Source organism: Trichomycterus rosablanca, chromosome 3 (assembly GCF_030014385.1).
Source record: "Trichomycterus rosablanca isolate fTriRos1 chromosome 3, fTriRos1.hap1, whole genome shotgun sequence".
Taxonomy (NCBI): Eukaryota; Metazoa; Chordata; class Actinopteri; order Siluriformes; family Trichomycteridae; genus Trichomycterus; species Trichomycterus rosablanca.
Window position 1 is genome coordinate 31,370,803 of NC_085990.1, and position 13,990 is coordinate 31,384,792.

General features: G+C 40.2%; 2 protein-coding genes across 2 annotated transcripts in view; one reads left to right on the forward strand and one right to left on the reverse strand.

Annotated features, from left to right (window-relative positions):
• LOC134309820 (LYR motif-containing protein 4B) overlaps positions 1–11,526 on the reverse strand; it is a 70,230-nt gene extending 58,704 nt beyond the window's left edge. Inside the window, exon 1 of the mRNA XM_062991164.1 lies at positions 11,372–11,526. Coding sequence (XP_062847234.1) covers positions 11,372–11,457 — 86 coding nt within the window. The 5' untranslated portion in view covers positions 11,458–11,526. The remainder of the gene's footprint in view (positions 1–11,371) is intronic.
• Positions 11,527–11,571: 45 nt separating this feature from the next.
• The window catches only part of fars2 (phenylalanyl-tRNA synthetase 2, mitochondrial), a 222,896-nt gene continuing 220,477 nt past the window's right edge, over positions 11,572–13,990 (forward strand). The window contains exon 1 of the mRNA XM_062991163.1: positions 11,572–11,689. The gene's annotated coding sequence lies outside the window, so the exon portion shown is untranslated. The remainder of the gene's footprint in view (positions 11,690–13,990) is intronic.

The window sequence follows — 13,990 nt, forward strand, 5'->3', positions numbered from 1 at the left end:
TTATTTTGCTTTTGCATTTTCTTCCTTTTTCTCCTGACTTTAGCGCGTCCAATCGGCCGAATGCGTCATGGTTCCTCTCCAATAATGCCAACCCCGGCTCTGATCGAGGAGAACGAAGCTAACCCACACCCCCTCCGACCCGTGGGAAGCAGCCGTATGCATCTTGTCACCTATACTTGACGAGTGCATATGCGGACAGCACTGTGTACGGAGAGACACACCCTGATCTGCACTCTCTCCCTTTCATCAGTGGTCACAGGACGCTGTTGGCTGGATGTTTTTGGTTGGTGGACTATTCTCAGTCCAGCAGTGACAGTGAGGTGTTTAAAAACTCTATCAGCATTGCTGTGTCTGATCCACTCATACCAGCACATCACACACTAACTAATCCACCACCATGTGAGTGTCACGGCAGTGCTGAGAAGGATCCACCACCCAAATAATACCTGCTCTGTGGTGGTCCTGTGGGGGTCCTGACAATTGAAAAACAGGGTGAAAGCAGGCTTTATGTATGTAGAGAAACTTTGCTTGTTTTTACTGATACTCAAGAGCTAAGATCTTATAGGCATGCATAAAAATAATGATGTTTTATATCCAACATCCAGATTAATGCTACTCTTCTATTTACTTAGTACCTCAAACTTTATCAGGCTTCATGAGGTGAAAGCTGCTCCTGTGTCCCCTTTTCCTGACTGGTATGTTGCCATTAGTTTTAGCCGGACGCTGTCTTTCGCTCTTATGATGACACCATGATTTTAGTCATACACGATTTCGAATAAACAAGTTTAGAGACAAGCTTGCTGATATGGTGAAGGAGCATTGTAGCTTGCAGCATGGCTCTGGCTCTGGATCCACCATGACCAAGGTAAAGCAGCTAGTAAAAATAAAACCAGTAAGGCAAATGATAAACAGACGACATGACGCTGCGGGCTGATTCGTAATGCCACAGTTGGTGTTTGTTGTCAGCCTGTGAACAAATTCCTCCTGATTAAACATGTGCAGTGGTGAGTATTTGCTTCCTCACAGAGAGACTCATTCATTCTTCAAGATAAAGCAACAAGTGATCAATAATAAATCAGCAACTGACACACGCGTATTAGTCATAAAACCAAATTGGTATGTATGAGCATGAGCAATGTGTTCCTCTAACTAATTGGACACTTTTTATGTAAGCAACAGATGCAAATGACGCTTGTTTCTGATGGAGGAATTAGACTTTATATAAAGGCCTTTATATAAACTACACTAATTATTTATTTTTAGGAATAGCTGGACACCTACCCATTCACGTAACAGTCCAACCAGGTTATTGTGTTAAAAAAAATAAATAAATAAATAAAGACATTGGCATGGTTTTTGGGTGTCAGATGGGCTGATTTAAGTATGTCAGACACTAGAGTTTACACAGAATGGTGCAAAACCTATGTCAAGCAAGCGTTCTTCAGCCAGAAACCCCTTGTTGGTGAGAAAGATCAGAGTACAATAGCCAGACTTGCATGAACTGCACAAATAGGTTGCAGTACCTCTTGATCACTATACAAGTACTGTATAAAACTCTATAAAAAGTAAGCATATAAGCATAAACGCCTCTCAGAACACACAACACGTCAAATTTTAAGGTGGCTGGGCTACAACAGGAGAAGAAAACAACTTTGGGCTCCACTCCTGTCATTCAACAACACTAATATAAAGCTAGTGTGCACAGGCTCACCGAAACTAGGGAACCTAGATTTCAGCTGCAACAACTGAATCCAAGGACCCAGCATTTTGTTAAAGGCACATGGTAATGGCACACCAGCGTCGAGATTCTGAACTCCTCGGTTCGAAATTCGGCATTGCCACCAGTCGACTGGGCGCCATCTGACGGGCATAATTGCCAGTGCCTGAAGCAGATACAAATTGGCTACCATATCTGCTAGGGTGGGACGACCGGACTATGTGTGGGTGGGATCTTCATACACTGTGTAAGGACCCTGATTGGCGAAACAGATGCCTGTGAAAAATGCATAGGCGAGAAGAGGAGGGCTGTACACATGTCGGAAGAGGCGTGAGCAGCGACATGCTCTCCTCGGATGCAATCGGGTATCCCTCAGAAGCGGAAGACAAATTGACTGCGCTAAATCAAGAGGAAAATGGAGAGAAAATGCATTAAAAAAAAAACATGCTGATTATGGTGTAAAGGTTTAAGGAATGTTCGAGGAATACACATTAAGCATTGTTTAAAAGTCACATCCCTTTAAGTCATGGGAAAATAAAATAACAAAAATGACAGTGGCATGGTATTTGGATGTCAGCTGGGGTGGTTTAAGCATGTCAGAAACTGCTGCTCTCCCTGAATTCAACAACAGTCTTTAGAGTTTACACAGACTGGTGCAAAAAAACGCTAAAAACCTATACCGAGTGTAGAGGAAAGGTTAGATTGTAGGCACAGTATAATCTGAATATTAGTATTATGCTGCTAGTGCATTAAATCCTCAAAGTTATATTGCGGCTGGAGTGAAATGTACAGAGATAAGCAACTTGTCCGTCAATAAGCCATTGCGTGATGTTGTAGGCAGATAAGGAACAACAGTTACAACAGAATGGTTTACACCTAAGCTTTAGATGAAGTGCTGAAACTGTAACATGACCAGAGCAGTATAAAGGGAAGCACACAGTTCTGTTCTTTAGCTAATAAACAGTTGTAAGAACCCACCATCGTGATAATAAATTCCCCAATCCAGTCAGTTGTAATTTTCGTCTTCTTCGATCAACTGACCTTATTTTTCTACGACACGAGCAAAGTACAATAGCCAGACTTGTTGCCCAAAAAGGCTGCAGAACCTGTTGATCACTCTATACTACTACATTACCCTAACTCTCTACACTCCATACTCTAAGCATAACACTTCTCAGAACACACAACATGATGGGCTACAACAGAAGAAGAAAACTACTTTGGGTTTCACTCCTGTCATTCAACACAAATATTAAGCTACAGTGTGCACAGGTCAGTTACTGTAATAAACCAGTTACAGGAACCTGTTGCAACAATGGAATCCTAGGACCCAACCTGCACTTTGTTAAAAGCACATGGTGATTATGGTGTAAAGGTTTAAGGAATGTTCGAGGAATACACATTAAGCATTGTTTTAAAGTCACATCCCTTTATGTCATGGGAACATAATGTGTCATGTATCCCGGCGTATCCCAGCATTTAAGAACAATATTGGCCCTGATTCATTGTTTGCTTTAATTTCACGAACTGGCAATTTCTGATCTATAGCTAAATCTATAGTCTAACTCCCAGAATCACATGACATACTCCCATCACTGTGTTGTATAACCCTAAAATGTACATTCTTCACTTTGAAACAGTAACTTAAGATAATACTGCGTATAGTACAAAGAAACCAATTTGTTTATCCGTAACACCGGGCAGTGCCCAAGCTGCATGACAGGAGAGCAGCACCAGGAGATCAGAGCAATCAATTTCATAAATCTATAAAGTGACACCAATTAAAGGTTCTCAATACTTAATGAGACCTTAAGTTAAAACACATGCAGCGTTTATTATTCATTAAACACATCTTTTCTCTGAACCAGATCTGATTAGCAAATAAGCTTAGTAAGGTCAAAAGTAGTGTAGTAGGTTTTAATGTCATATCAAAGGAATATGGACTCAAAAAAGTAAAGTAAGAGATGAGAAGACAGAAAGTGAAGGTAAAATGGATATGTAGATAGGACAGGTATAGACTTAATGATTTCTACCGTGAGCCATAATGAATACACAACAGGAATATAGAACTAAGACATTCAAACTATCAAACCATAACACTAGACGGCCTAAAGTTTGTGGATACCCAACGTAAATTCAAGTATTCCAACTACACACATGGCAAACAGGTGGATACAATGATATTTTTAGGGTTCACTGCAGCAGACAATTCTGGTCTGCATATCTGACCTGGCAAGTTTTATGCCAGATACGCATCCTGATGCAACCCTTTATTTGGGGCACTAAGAGTGCACCGAGAGTGCACTGACAAGGGTACCTCCCAATGACTAGGCTGTTCACCGATACGCCACACCGATATAGTCAATCATGCATGTCTGTGTAGATGTCTGACCAACCGATAGCACAAAGTGGTGGGCTAACATTATTTACTTTCAACTTTGTGACAACAGTTTGGGTTTGGGCTCTTTCCAATTCCAGCATAACTGTGCACATGTACAAAAAGACATGGATTAATTGAAGTTGGGTGTGGTGAAACTTCACTGGCCTGCACAGAGCACTGACCTCAACCCCCTTGAACAGCTTGGGATAAATTAAAAAGTCGTTTGTGAGCCAGGCCTTCTTGTCCAACGTCCTAAACGCTCTTTTACCTTAATGAGCATACATTTTAACAGGCACACTTCAAAATATTGTGGAAAGTTTTCCCAAAAGAGCCACTTCACATTAATGCCCATTTGAAATGAGATGTCCAACAAGCACACAGGCAGGTGTCCACATGTGTTTAGTGGTGTGTTAACTTTAGGAAATGTAATAAAATGTAAAACACTGTTACTACCTAGCGAGGTACTAAAATCACAGCCGTGTTAAGTGACTATTTTATGTTCACCAGTTGCAGTCAGCTCTATGCTGCAGTTGATTTGATTTACTTAAATTACAAGCGACTGCGACAAGCCAAGGAGTAAAAATGTTACAATAAACATATAAGACTTTATATTTTAAACTAATATTATTACCTTACAAAAATCCAGGTGATGAATTTCTGTCAAACAGTATATTGGGTCTGCTTAAAAACCTAGTGAGCTACCTTGCTGTCTAAATAGAGAGGATTCTAATACTTCATCGACTTATAAGCAGGGTTATTATAACGCGCTACTCAGACTTACAGCGATTCCAGCAGTTTTCACTTACTAAGCTAACAGTTAGCCTTATGCCATTCAAACCTCTGGGATGAGGTGGCACAACACGCTAGCATGTCAAGTAACCTCTCCCTTTGTGTAACAATAAAGGTTAAATTGTCACCGACAAGCCCGAATTTACAAATAAATGACACTTTTACACGCTTATACAAATTAAAAATCAATTATAATTTATTTATGTTTTAAAATAACTTCGTCCGGCATTTTTTTTTTTTGTGAGAAAAGTTGTGCTGCACTGAATGCTGGGATTGCCTTTAACGCTAAGGCAGCATCGGATGGTCCCTCATTATTCAGTCAAAATATCGTTCAAATTTAAAGTACCTTACCAGGCAGCATTTTAAGGCATCTAAGAATTCAAACAGCCTTCTTCCTGGGAGTGCATAGGATGACGTAAAATGCAGTCTATGTAGAGAGCTTACTATGTTTTCTAACACACTCAGTGTCAATGTAATTAGTGTGTATAATCAGTACACCAATTTCATTACTATGCTATACTCTATAATATGTAGTATGGAAGTATAGAGAGATTCACAAATTGTTGTACTCTGTGCACTGACCTTAACTGAGGCAAGTAAGGTCTGCAGTACTTTAGATGTTCTAAAGGGTTCCTTTGTGACCTTCTGTATGAGTCCTCAATGCCTCCTTGGTCAAACTTTTGTAGGACGGCCACTCCTAGAAAGGTTTACCACTGTTCCATATGTTAAAAATGGCTCTCACTGTGGTTTGCTGGACTCCCAGGGCCTTATTAAGAGGTTAGTAAGCCTTTAAAGACTGGTAGATTACAATGACTTTGTTTGGCATGTATATCCAAATTTGAGACCTTCTAATCTGCTTTACTTTGGGTGGTACTTAGAGGTTTTGATCTATAATTTTAATCTAAAAATTCAATGAACTTCTGTTCCAAACCACAAGTCAAAAGCAGACAGAGAGAAACGCTCTTTCCGGCAGCATGTGTCAACTGGGCATCTGCGTGAAGTGATCAAACAATGGCTGGCCCTGAAGAGTCAGTGTTTATAGACCGAAACATGTGGCGACACGTGCTGTGGGAAAAGCTTCTTCCTGATTACTTATTTAGCATCGAAGCAGACTGTGCTAATGTCGAGCCGGAACCACATGGGAGGCTTAGATTTGAAAAGGGGAGGAGGGGTTTTACGCAAGAGCTGCCCTACTTCTAGCTGTTCGCTAATACTGACGTTACCATGATTCAGCAGCGTACGTACTACTCGCTGAAGCCAAACCTTCTCCCACGAGTCTCTGAGTGTCTGTTCTCAGTCATCCATCTGCAGATCAGATGCTCTTTCAAGATGAATCAGCTCCAAATAACTTAAGATGTACTTAAACACATACAATGCAAAGATCTTTGTTGCATTTCATTCAGTCCTTTCTTTCCTTTTTTCGGCAGCACAATCCTCTCCCCTTTGAAGTACCTACCCAAGAAATCAGAAATTCAGATTGCATACTCGGCTGGTGCTTGCTCCGGGCTCTAAGCATGACGGTAAACAGCCCCTCATCTAAGGGTATATTACATTCTCCAATGGCTCCGCAAAAACCCTAGCTGCTTCCACCCAGTGAATAATGGCTCTGAATAATTTAGAGCATTTTACTCCACAATGTACTGGCACTGAAGCACAGCCGGCTATGCAAGTACACCGGATCTAAAACTTCTGATTTACGCTGTGCATTCACACACATCAGTAAAATAAAGAATGCAGGTTTAGCAGACAGCAGTAAAATAAGATTGAAAGATCCATGAGGGAGTTTTATTTTTCTGGCACTTCTGGAATCACTGGGAGCAATGCAGTGACACACCCCGGAACAGCACTGCTTGGGATTGGCACCCTAGACCCCAAACGTTCGTGGGCTAGCGGAATTTACCACAGTACCACCCAAACGTAGAGATTTATTCATCTACTCAAATAACCATTTTATTTAAATAGTTGGTCATAACACAGTTATGGAAAACTGGGAGAAAAAGGGGAATACACCCTGATGAGGACCTCAATCCAGAACAAGTCAAGTCCATTTTATTTGTATAGCACTCTTTACTTTTTATTTTGTATTTTTTTTTATGAACATTGTCTCATAGCAACTTTACAAAATCCAGGACCTACAGACCAAAAACCACTGTTGAGCAAGTCGAGGGACTGGCACCCAGAACAGGGCATCAGTCACTCATTGATTCACTTATACTTAGGGGCAGGCCACCTAAAGGCATGTTTTTGCAAGATGAGAAAAAACAAGCACCCAGAAAAAACCCAGTCTGACACATGCCAGACTGGAAGGACCTGAAGTTCGAAGTTCACCTAAAACTTAACCCCAGCAAGACAGAGCTGATATTTATTCCCAGAGATCAGTCTCCAATCCAAGACCTAGTCATCTCTCTTAATAACTAAATAAATGTACGCAGGCTTGGTGTTGTCTTGGACAGCCTCAGTTTAATACAACGATGCTTGCCCACAAAGCCAAAAACTGACCAGTCCCAAACTACATTAGAGAACTCATAAAACTCTGTGTACCACACAACCTTCAAACCAGTAGTCTCACTTGTCTTGATCCTCCACCCAGAACTTAAGGCGAACAGGCATCAAAGCTCCACCAAGTGGTGGAATGAAGTGGGGTGTTCTGGGGTGTGTCTTTTTACTGAGCACTTAAGCTGAGAACTAACATGCACTACCTAATCTTCTATACTATTTGTCAAAAAACATCTTTGAGCTATACCTCTGTTCTAACAGACTTTCACAGATTTGTATCCTTGGACTGTTGTCTACCTAAACTAGAATGGAGAAATGTTTACTTTGGAAGCACTTTTGTAAGTCGCTCTGGAAAAAGAGTGTCTGCATAATGCCAAATACGTAATTGTAAAAATGAATGTGATCCGAGACACAAGAAGCAACTGTGCCAGTTTAAATGCCAAGGTTATGTTAATGATGAAATTAAGAATCAAAGCTGGCTGATAACACCCACCCCCCACCATTTGTTTATTTAGCATTGTCCAAATTAAATATATTCAATTCCCAGTCTGCAAACATTTGCCAATTGCATAACACCAACACTGGCTGAGGAGGGCCAGTTTAGTCTGTTGAGGATCCTAGAGACACTGCCAAGACTTGAACTTGAGTCCCAGTCTAGAATTTCTGCTGTGTTTGGCTTAGCGTATTGACCGTGGCGCCACCTAGGCAGCGCCCACAGTCTGCGACACAAAGGTGTAGCCCACACTCTTTTTCTACAGGAGTATTTTTGTTTTATATTGAAGCGTGTGTATGGGCTGGTTTTTAAGCACTGTTCCACACTGATAACATCAAACTCACTGCACACGCACTACAGCTGCCTGTCCATGAGTAAAACGATTTACATGAGAATAAAGCAACTAAAAACAAGAAGATTGTGATTTAATCATAGACAACACAAAATCGATAAGCTAATGTAACAACAGCAAACAGTATTAGTAGCTTCAGGTGAAATATTAGGTTTCCTGTAATTGCAAAAACAAACATCAAACCGTGTTAAGGAAAAGCTGCCCACAAAGTTTAAGGTACAAGCAGACGTTTAACTCTACTGGTCTAGACATTGACACTACATGTCTGGAAAACAAAACTGGCTTGTACTGTTATGAAATGATTAAAAAAAAAAAATTATAATAAAAAATAAAACAAACAACAGAAAAATGTTTAAGCGTAGAAACAGTAGTTTTTCATTTTAACTTCTTTATCCTAGTCAGGGTCATGGGGGATCTAGCTTTTAACTAGGGCGCTCTGGTGGCACAGCGGTAAAATAGAGGGTTGGAATCTTGCCGTGCTATCGTCCAGTAGGGCTATGTCTAAAGAAGGAAAATGGGTATAGGCACTGGGAGGTGCACTGGTCAGTACACTCTTAGTGCTGGTCCCAAGCCTGGATAAATAATGTGGATTGCAACAGGAAGGGCATCTGGCATAAATAGTGCACACATTTATTTATTTATTAGGATTTTAACGTCATGTTTTACACTCTTTGGTTACATTCATGACAGAACAGGTAGTTACTTATTACACAAGATTCATCTGTTCACAAGTTTAATGTCAAACACGGTCATGAACAATTTTGTATCTCCAGGAAACCCATGCAGACACGAGGGGAACATGCAAACTCCACACAGAAAGGACTACCCATCGAGCCACCGCAAATTTTGTTTAACAAGCCACCGGTATTACCAATTCAAAACAATTCTATTTATTAGTAAAAATACAGGAGGTCAGCAGTTTTTTTTCCAGTTGTTTTTGAGTTCTTTTAATTAGGCTCAGATTAAGTCGTTGTTATACTCACAGTCCACTCACTCATACAAACTCTATTCTCATGGACCAACACATGACCAACACTTCCCACTTGCTGGCTGCTGCACATCAATACAGTGTATTTACCAACTGCAACATGCTGTTTCAGCAGTTATCGGCTACTGGAACACATTCTGGATGGAGACGTTTATTACTGTGTGCAGTGCTGGTCTGTGAAATGTTCCATTCACACAGAGCAGCACTGCACACAATAATAATGGCCATTCAGCCACAGCAACAAGCTATTACAGGTTCTTGATGAGAATTCATAAGAAAAGCAGGCATGTATTTATTGTATTGTGTTTTTATCTGCACTGTGTTTACTGTGTTGTTTGCACTTGCATTCTGTGTGGCACCCTGGTCCTGTTTCATTTTAATATGTCCTTGTATATCCTACAAATCTGTGAGGGTATGTCCTGTGCACAGCCCTATTCAGGTCACCTTACAAATTTTCAACTGGATTTAGGTCTGTGCTCTTGTTGGGTCATTCTGAAACTTTAATCTTCTTCGGTTGAAGTCATTCTTTGTTGATGTGGAGGTATGATTTGGTTTGTGGTCGTGCTAAAAAGTAAATTCCTCCTAATCTTCAGGTTTTTAGCAGATGCCTGAAGGTTTCGTGTCAAAATTGACTAAAATTTTGAATTGTTTAAAATCCCCTCCAGCTTAACTGAAGCCACCTCCATTACTGCTGTTCTTTGGATGTGCAGTGTTGCTTTTGTGCCAAACATACCTTTGCCATACAAAGAGAAACACCAGTATTCTGTACAGAGCCCTGACCTCAACCCAACTTAACATCTACCCTTGGGATGAATTGAAATGTTGACTGATCCAGGCTTCTGATCCAATGTCAGTGCAATTTTTATCAACTGCTTTACACAATTTTGGCAGATTTTCGCAAAATGTAGCCAGGCTTGGATGTTTCTCTTGCCACACTACCCCACAGCCCAGACATACTAAGAATATGAGAGATTGTTGTCACGTTTGTTTGTTTATTAGGATTTTAGTCATGTTTTACACTTAGTTTTACACTTAGTAACGGTAGTTACTAATTACACAAGGTTCATCAGTTCACAAGGTTATATCGAACAATGGACAATTTAGTGTCTCCAATTCACCTCACTTGCATGTCTTTGGACATGCACCCTGAGGAAACCCACACGGACACGGGAAGAACATGCAAACTCCACACAGAAAGGACCTGGACCGCCCCACCTGGAGATCGAACCCAGGACCTTCTTGCTGTGAGGAGACAGTGCCTACTCACTTAGCCACTGTGCAGCCCCCGTTGTCACATGTAGTACACAACCAGTACTCTTGTCCTTTCATTACTTTTGGAGGGACTTCTAGTTCTTGGAAGTCCTTCCAAGTTGTGCCATATTTCTTCACCTGCTGACTGTATTTTTTTGTACCCTTCTCCTGATACCTTTCAACAGTGATATCCTATTAATCCTTTGCAAGCTGTTTGTGAATCATGGTTTCTGATGTAGGATGCAAATACATGTCAGGAAAATCCTATTAGAAGAGCTGATTATTATACGGGGTTAATCAGAGGCACTTCATTTGAGGGCAGGCGTCACTGACCACTATTTAACATGAGTTTGAATGTGATTGGTTAATTTTGAACACACCAAAATTCCCAGTTATAAAAGGATGTAAACACTTTTTCAACATTATTTTTTTTTTCTAAGCGATTTTAATTTGTACAGATTATAGGTCACTTGAATCTATTTGGGACCTGCACCCACTTTACCACGGTTGAACCAGATCTGCCGCGACCCTGACCAGTGTCCACAAACCGTAGCCACAAATTTTAGTCGAATTTTAGAAGTCGATTTTTTTCTAATGTGACAAGCACATGGCAATGTGAAGCTAGCTTTACTGTAAACAGTGTTTGTTATACTATATCCACTACACACATAACATATATACATCGTTTAACTGCATTTTAGTCAATAAACTTAACTAAAATACTCGGTGAAATAAAGAAATATGATTATTATAACGCCGCTGTCTTAAACACAGAACCAAAATATTTATACACTAGCCATGTTTACACAAGTCCACAAAGCAGCGTGTGTTTACACACGGAGCTGCATTTTTACACTTACATTTAATAACAAGAATAAAATGCATGTTAGTAACTATAACGTTACCTGAAGTTATATGAAGGGAAGTTGTTGCTTTCTTTTAAAAGCAGTCGATACAGAGATAACACTTGAGTTCTGCTGGGCACCGCCATCTTTCTCTTTCTAACAGTACTTCGTAAACAGTGCCTGCACCAAATGTTCCACGTTTTACCTGTTTAAGTCTTTTGTAGGGAAAAAGAATGATAGAAAAATGTATATTAAATACAATATATTAGCATTTGACTCATATAAGCAGAGTTACCAGAATAGGAAGTGAAAATGTTATTAATATAGATCGGGGATACGTGCAGGGCTCTCAATAACAGAACAGCGCGACACTGAGCGGTGAGTGTGTCAGGTTCATTACTATACACTGTCCATGTGAATGTTTTAAACCCATTTTATAATTTTATTGTTTTTAAAACAATGAGGTTGGAATTTATAAAAGACTGCAATTACCTAAAATACCTTTGTCTTTACTGTGAGATAGTAGCGTCATGAAATGCAGAATCTCTAATTGCTTCCCAGTGAACATGTAGTGCACTATAGATTGTGGTACAGAGTATTACAAATAGTAACCCTATGTAAGGAGTACGGAGCTGTTTGGTATCCAGCCTTTGCTATCTACTTTAACTGGCAATCAAGTTCACGTTCAGTAAACAATACTGTTAGAAACAATTCCACTAATGTTACTTATTCACCTGGAAGCATGTGACGAATTACCATCTTTATAAAATTGCCATAACATAAATTCTACACCCTTTTTTCAATTATTACTAATGCTCATCCAAACTAAATTTCACTGCTAAAAGTATATGGACACCCTATTTAACTTTTAAGTTCAGGTATTTTAGCAACACCCATCAACAGGTGTATAAAATCATTTTTATGAACTAATTTATATGCTTAGTTCTAACTTGGTAACAGTTTGGAGAACCCCTTTTCTTGTTTCACCATGACTGTACCCCTGAGCACAAAGCAAGGTCCTTAAATCTATATATTGGTTTCATGTAGTGAAACACCAGTGTCCTGTATAGAGCCCTTACCTCAACCTGACTTAACACCAACCTAGAGATGTTGACTGTAGGCCAGACGTTCTGATCCAGTATCAGGGCTTGACCATATACAGTATGTTCATTGTTTTTTTTTTTTTTCATCAACTGCTTTTTCGTGGTCAGGGTTGCAACGGGTATGGTGTCTAGTCCAGGGTGCCAATCCATCGCAGGGCTTTGGTCACTCCTCCCTTCCTCCACCTGGTAGACACTCGGTCGACTGATAGCATTGCTGAGATTCTAACTCGTATCTTAGCTTTGATGGACTAGCATAATAGACCTCTTCGCCAACTGGGCTGTATTAATATACTTTTTATTGTATAGTGTATATTGAGAACCATGGATCAATGAGTGTGTGTGTGTGTGTGTGTGTGTGTGTGTGTGTGTGTGTGTGTGTGTGTGTGTACTGTATATATATATATATATATATATATATATATATATATATATATATATATATACGTATATACGTATATACAAGTAAATGTGTATGTTTTGTGCATTATACTGATATATTACTGACAATGGCAAATCATACAAATCGTGTGCCAAAAAACCTTTTATATAATTTTATATTTGAATTTATTTATGTGTTATATGATTATATGATTTATAATGAAATAACATTTGGAATATTTGTAAAATAGACCTTTGATTTACAGTGGATTCAGAAAGTGTTAGTGCAGTAAGTCAAGTTGTCTGAAATACTGTACATTATGTATCCACTGTATGTATTCAGAAAATATATAGGAAACTATTTCAAGAATATATTAGTGATCATCAGATAGTGTCTGATGATTCATTAAACAGCGCAGGGGGTTATTTTTACATTAACATTTACATTTTTGGCATTTAGCAGACACTCTTATCCAGAGCAAATTACGTAAGTGCTTTCTCGTTAAATATTTCCTTACTTTAGAACAGTTCAAAGATACAAATCTGCGGAAACCCTGTTAGAGCAAAGTTATAGCTAAAAGCCAGCCAGAATCTCCTACATAACCAGCCATCCACCCAACATTTCATATATCTATCCTAGCAATCCATAGCCACCCAATCACCCACCATGCCATCCACGCACTATTCCATCCATCCATTCATCCATCCATTCGTGGCCAGCCACCCACCCACTATTCCATCCATCCATCCATGGCCAGCCACCCACCCACTATTCCATCCATCCATGGCCAGCCAGCCACCCGCCATTCCATCCATCCATCTATGGCCAGCCAGCCACCCGCCATTCCATCCATCCATCTATGGCCAGCCAGCCACCCGCCATTCCATCCATCTATCTATCCATCCATCCATCCATCCATCCACCCACCCATCCATCCATCCATTGCCAGCCAGCCACCCGCCATTTCATCCATCTATCCAAGCAATCCATGGCCAGCTTTCCATCAATCCATCCATGGCCAGCCACCCACCCACTATTCCATCCATCCATGGCCAGCCACCCACCCACTATTCCATCCATCCATCCATGGCCAGCCAGCCACCCGCCATTCCATCCATCCATCTATGGCCAGCCAGCCACCCGCCATTCCATCCATCTATCTATCCATCCATCCATCCACCCACCCATCCATCCATC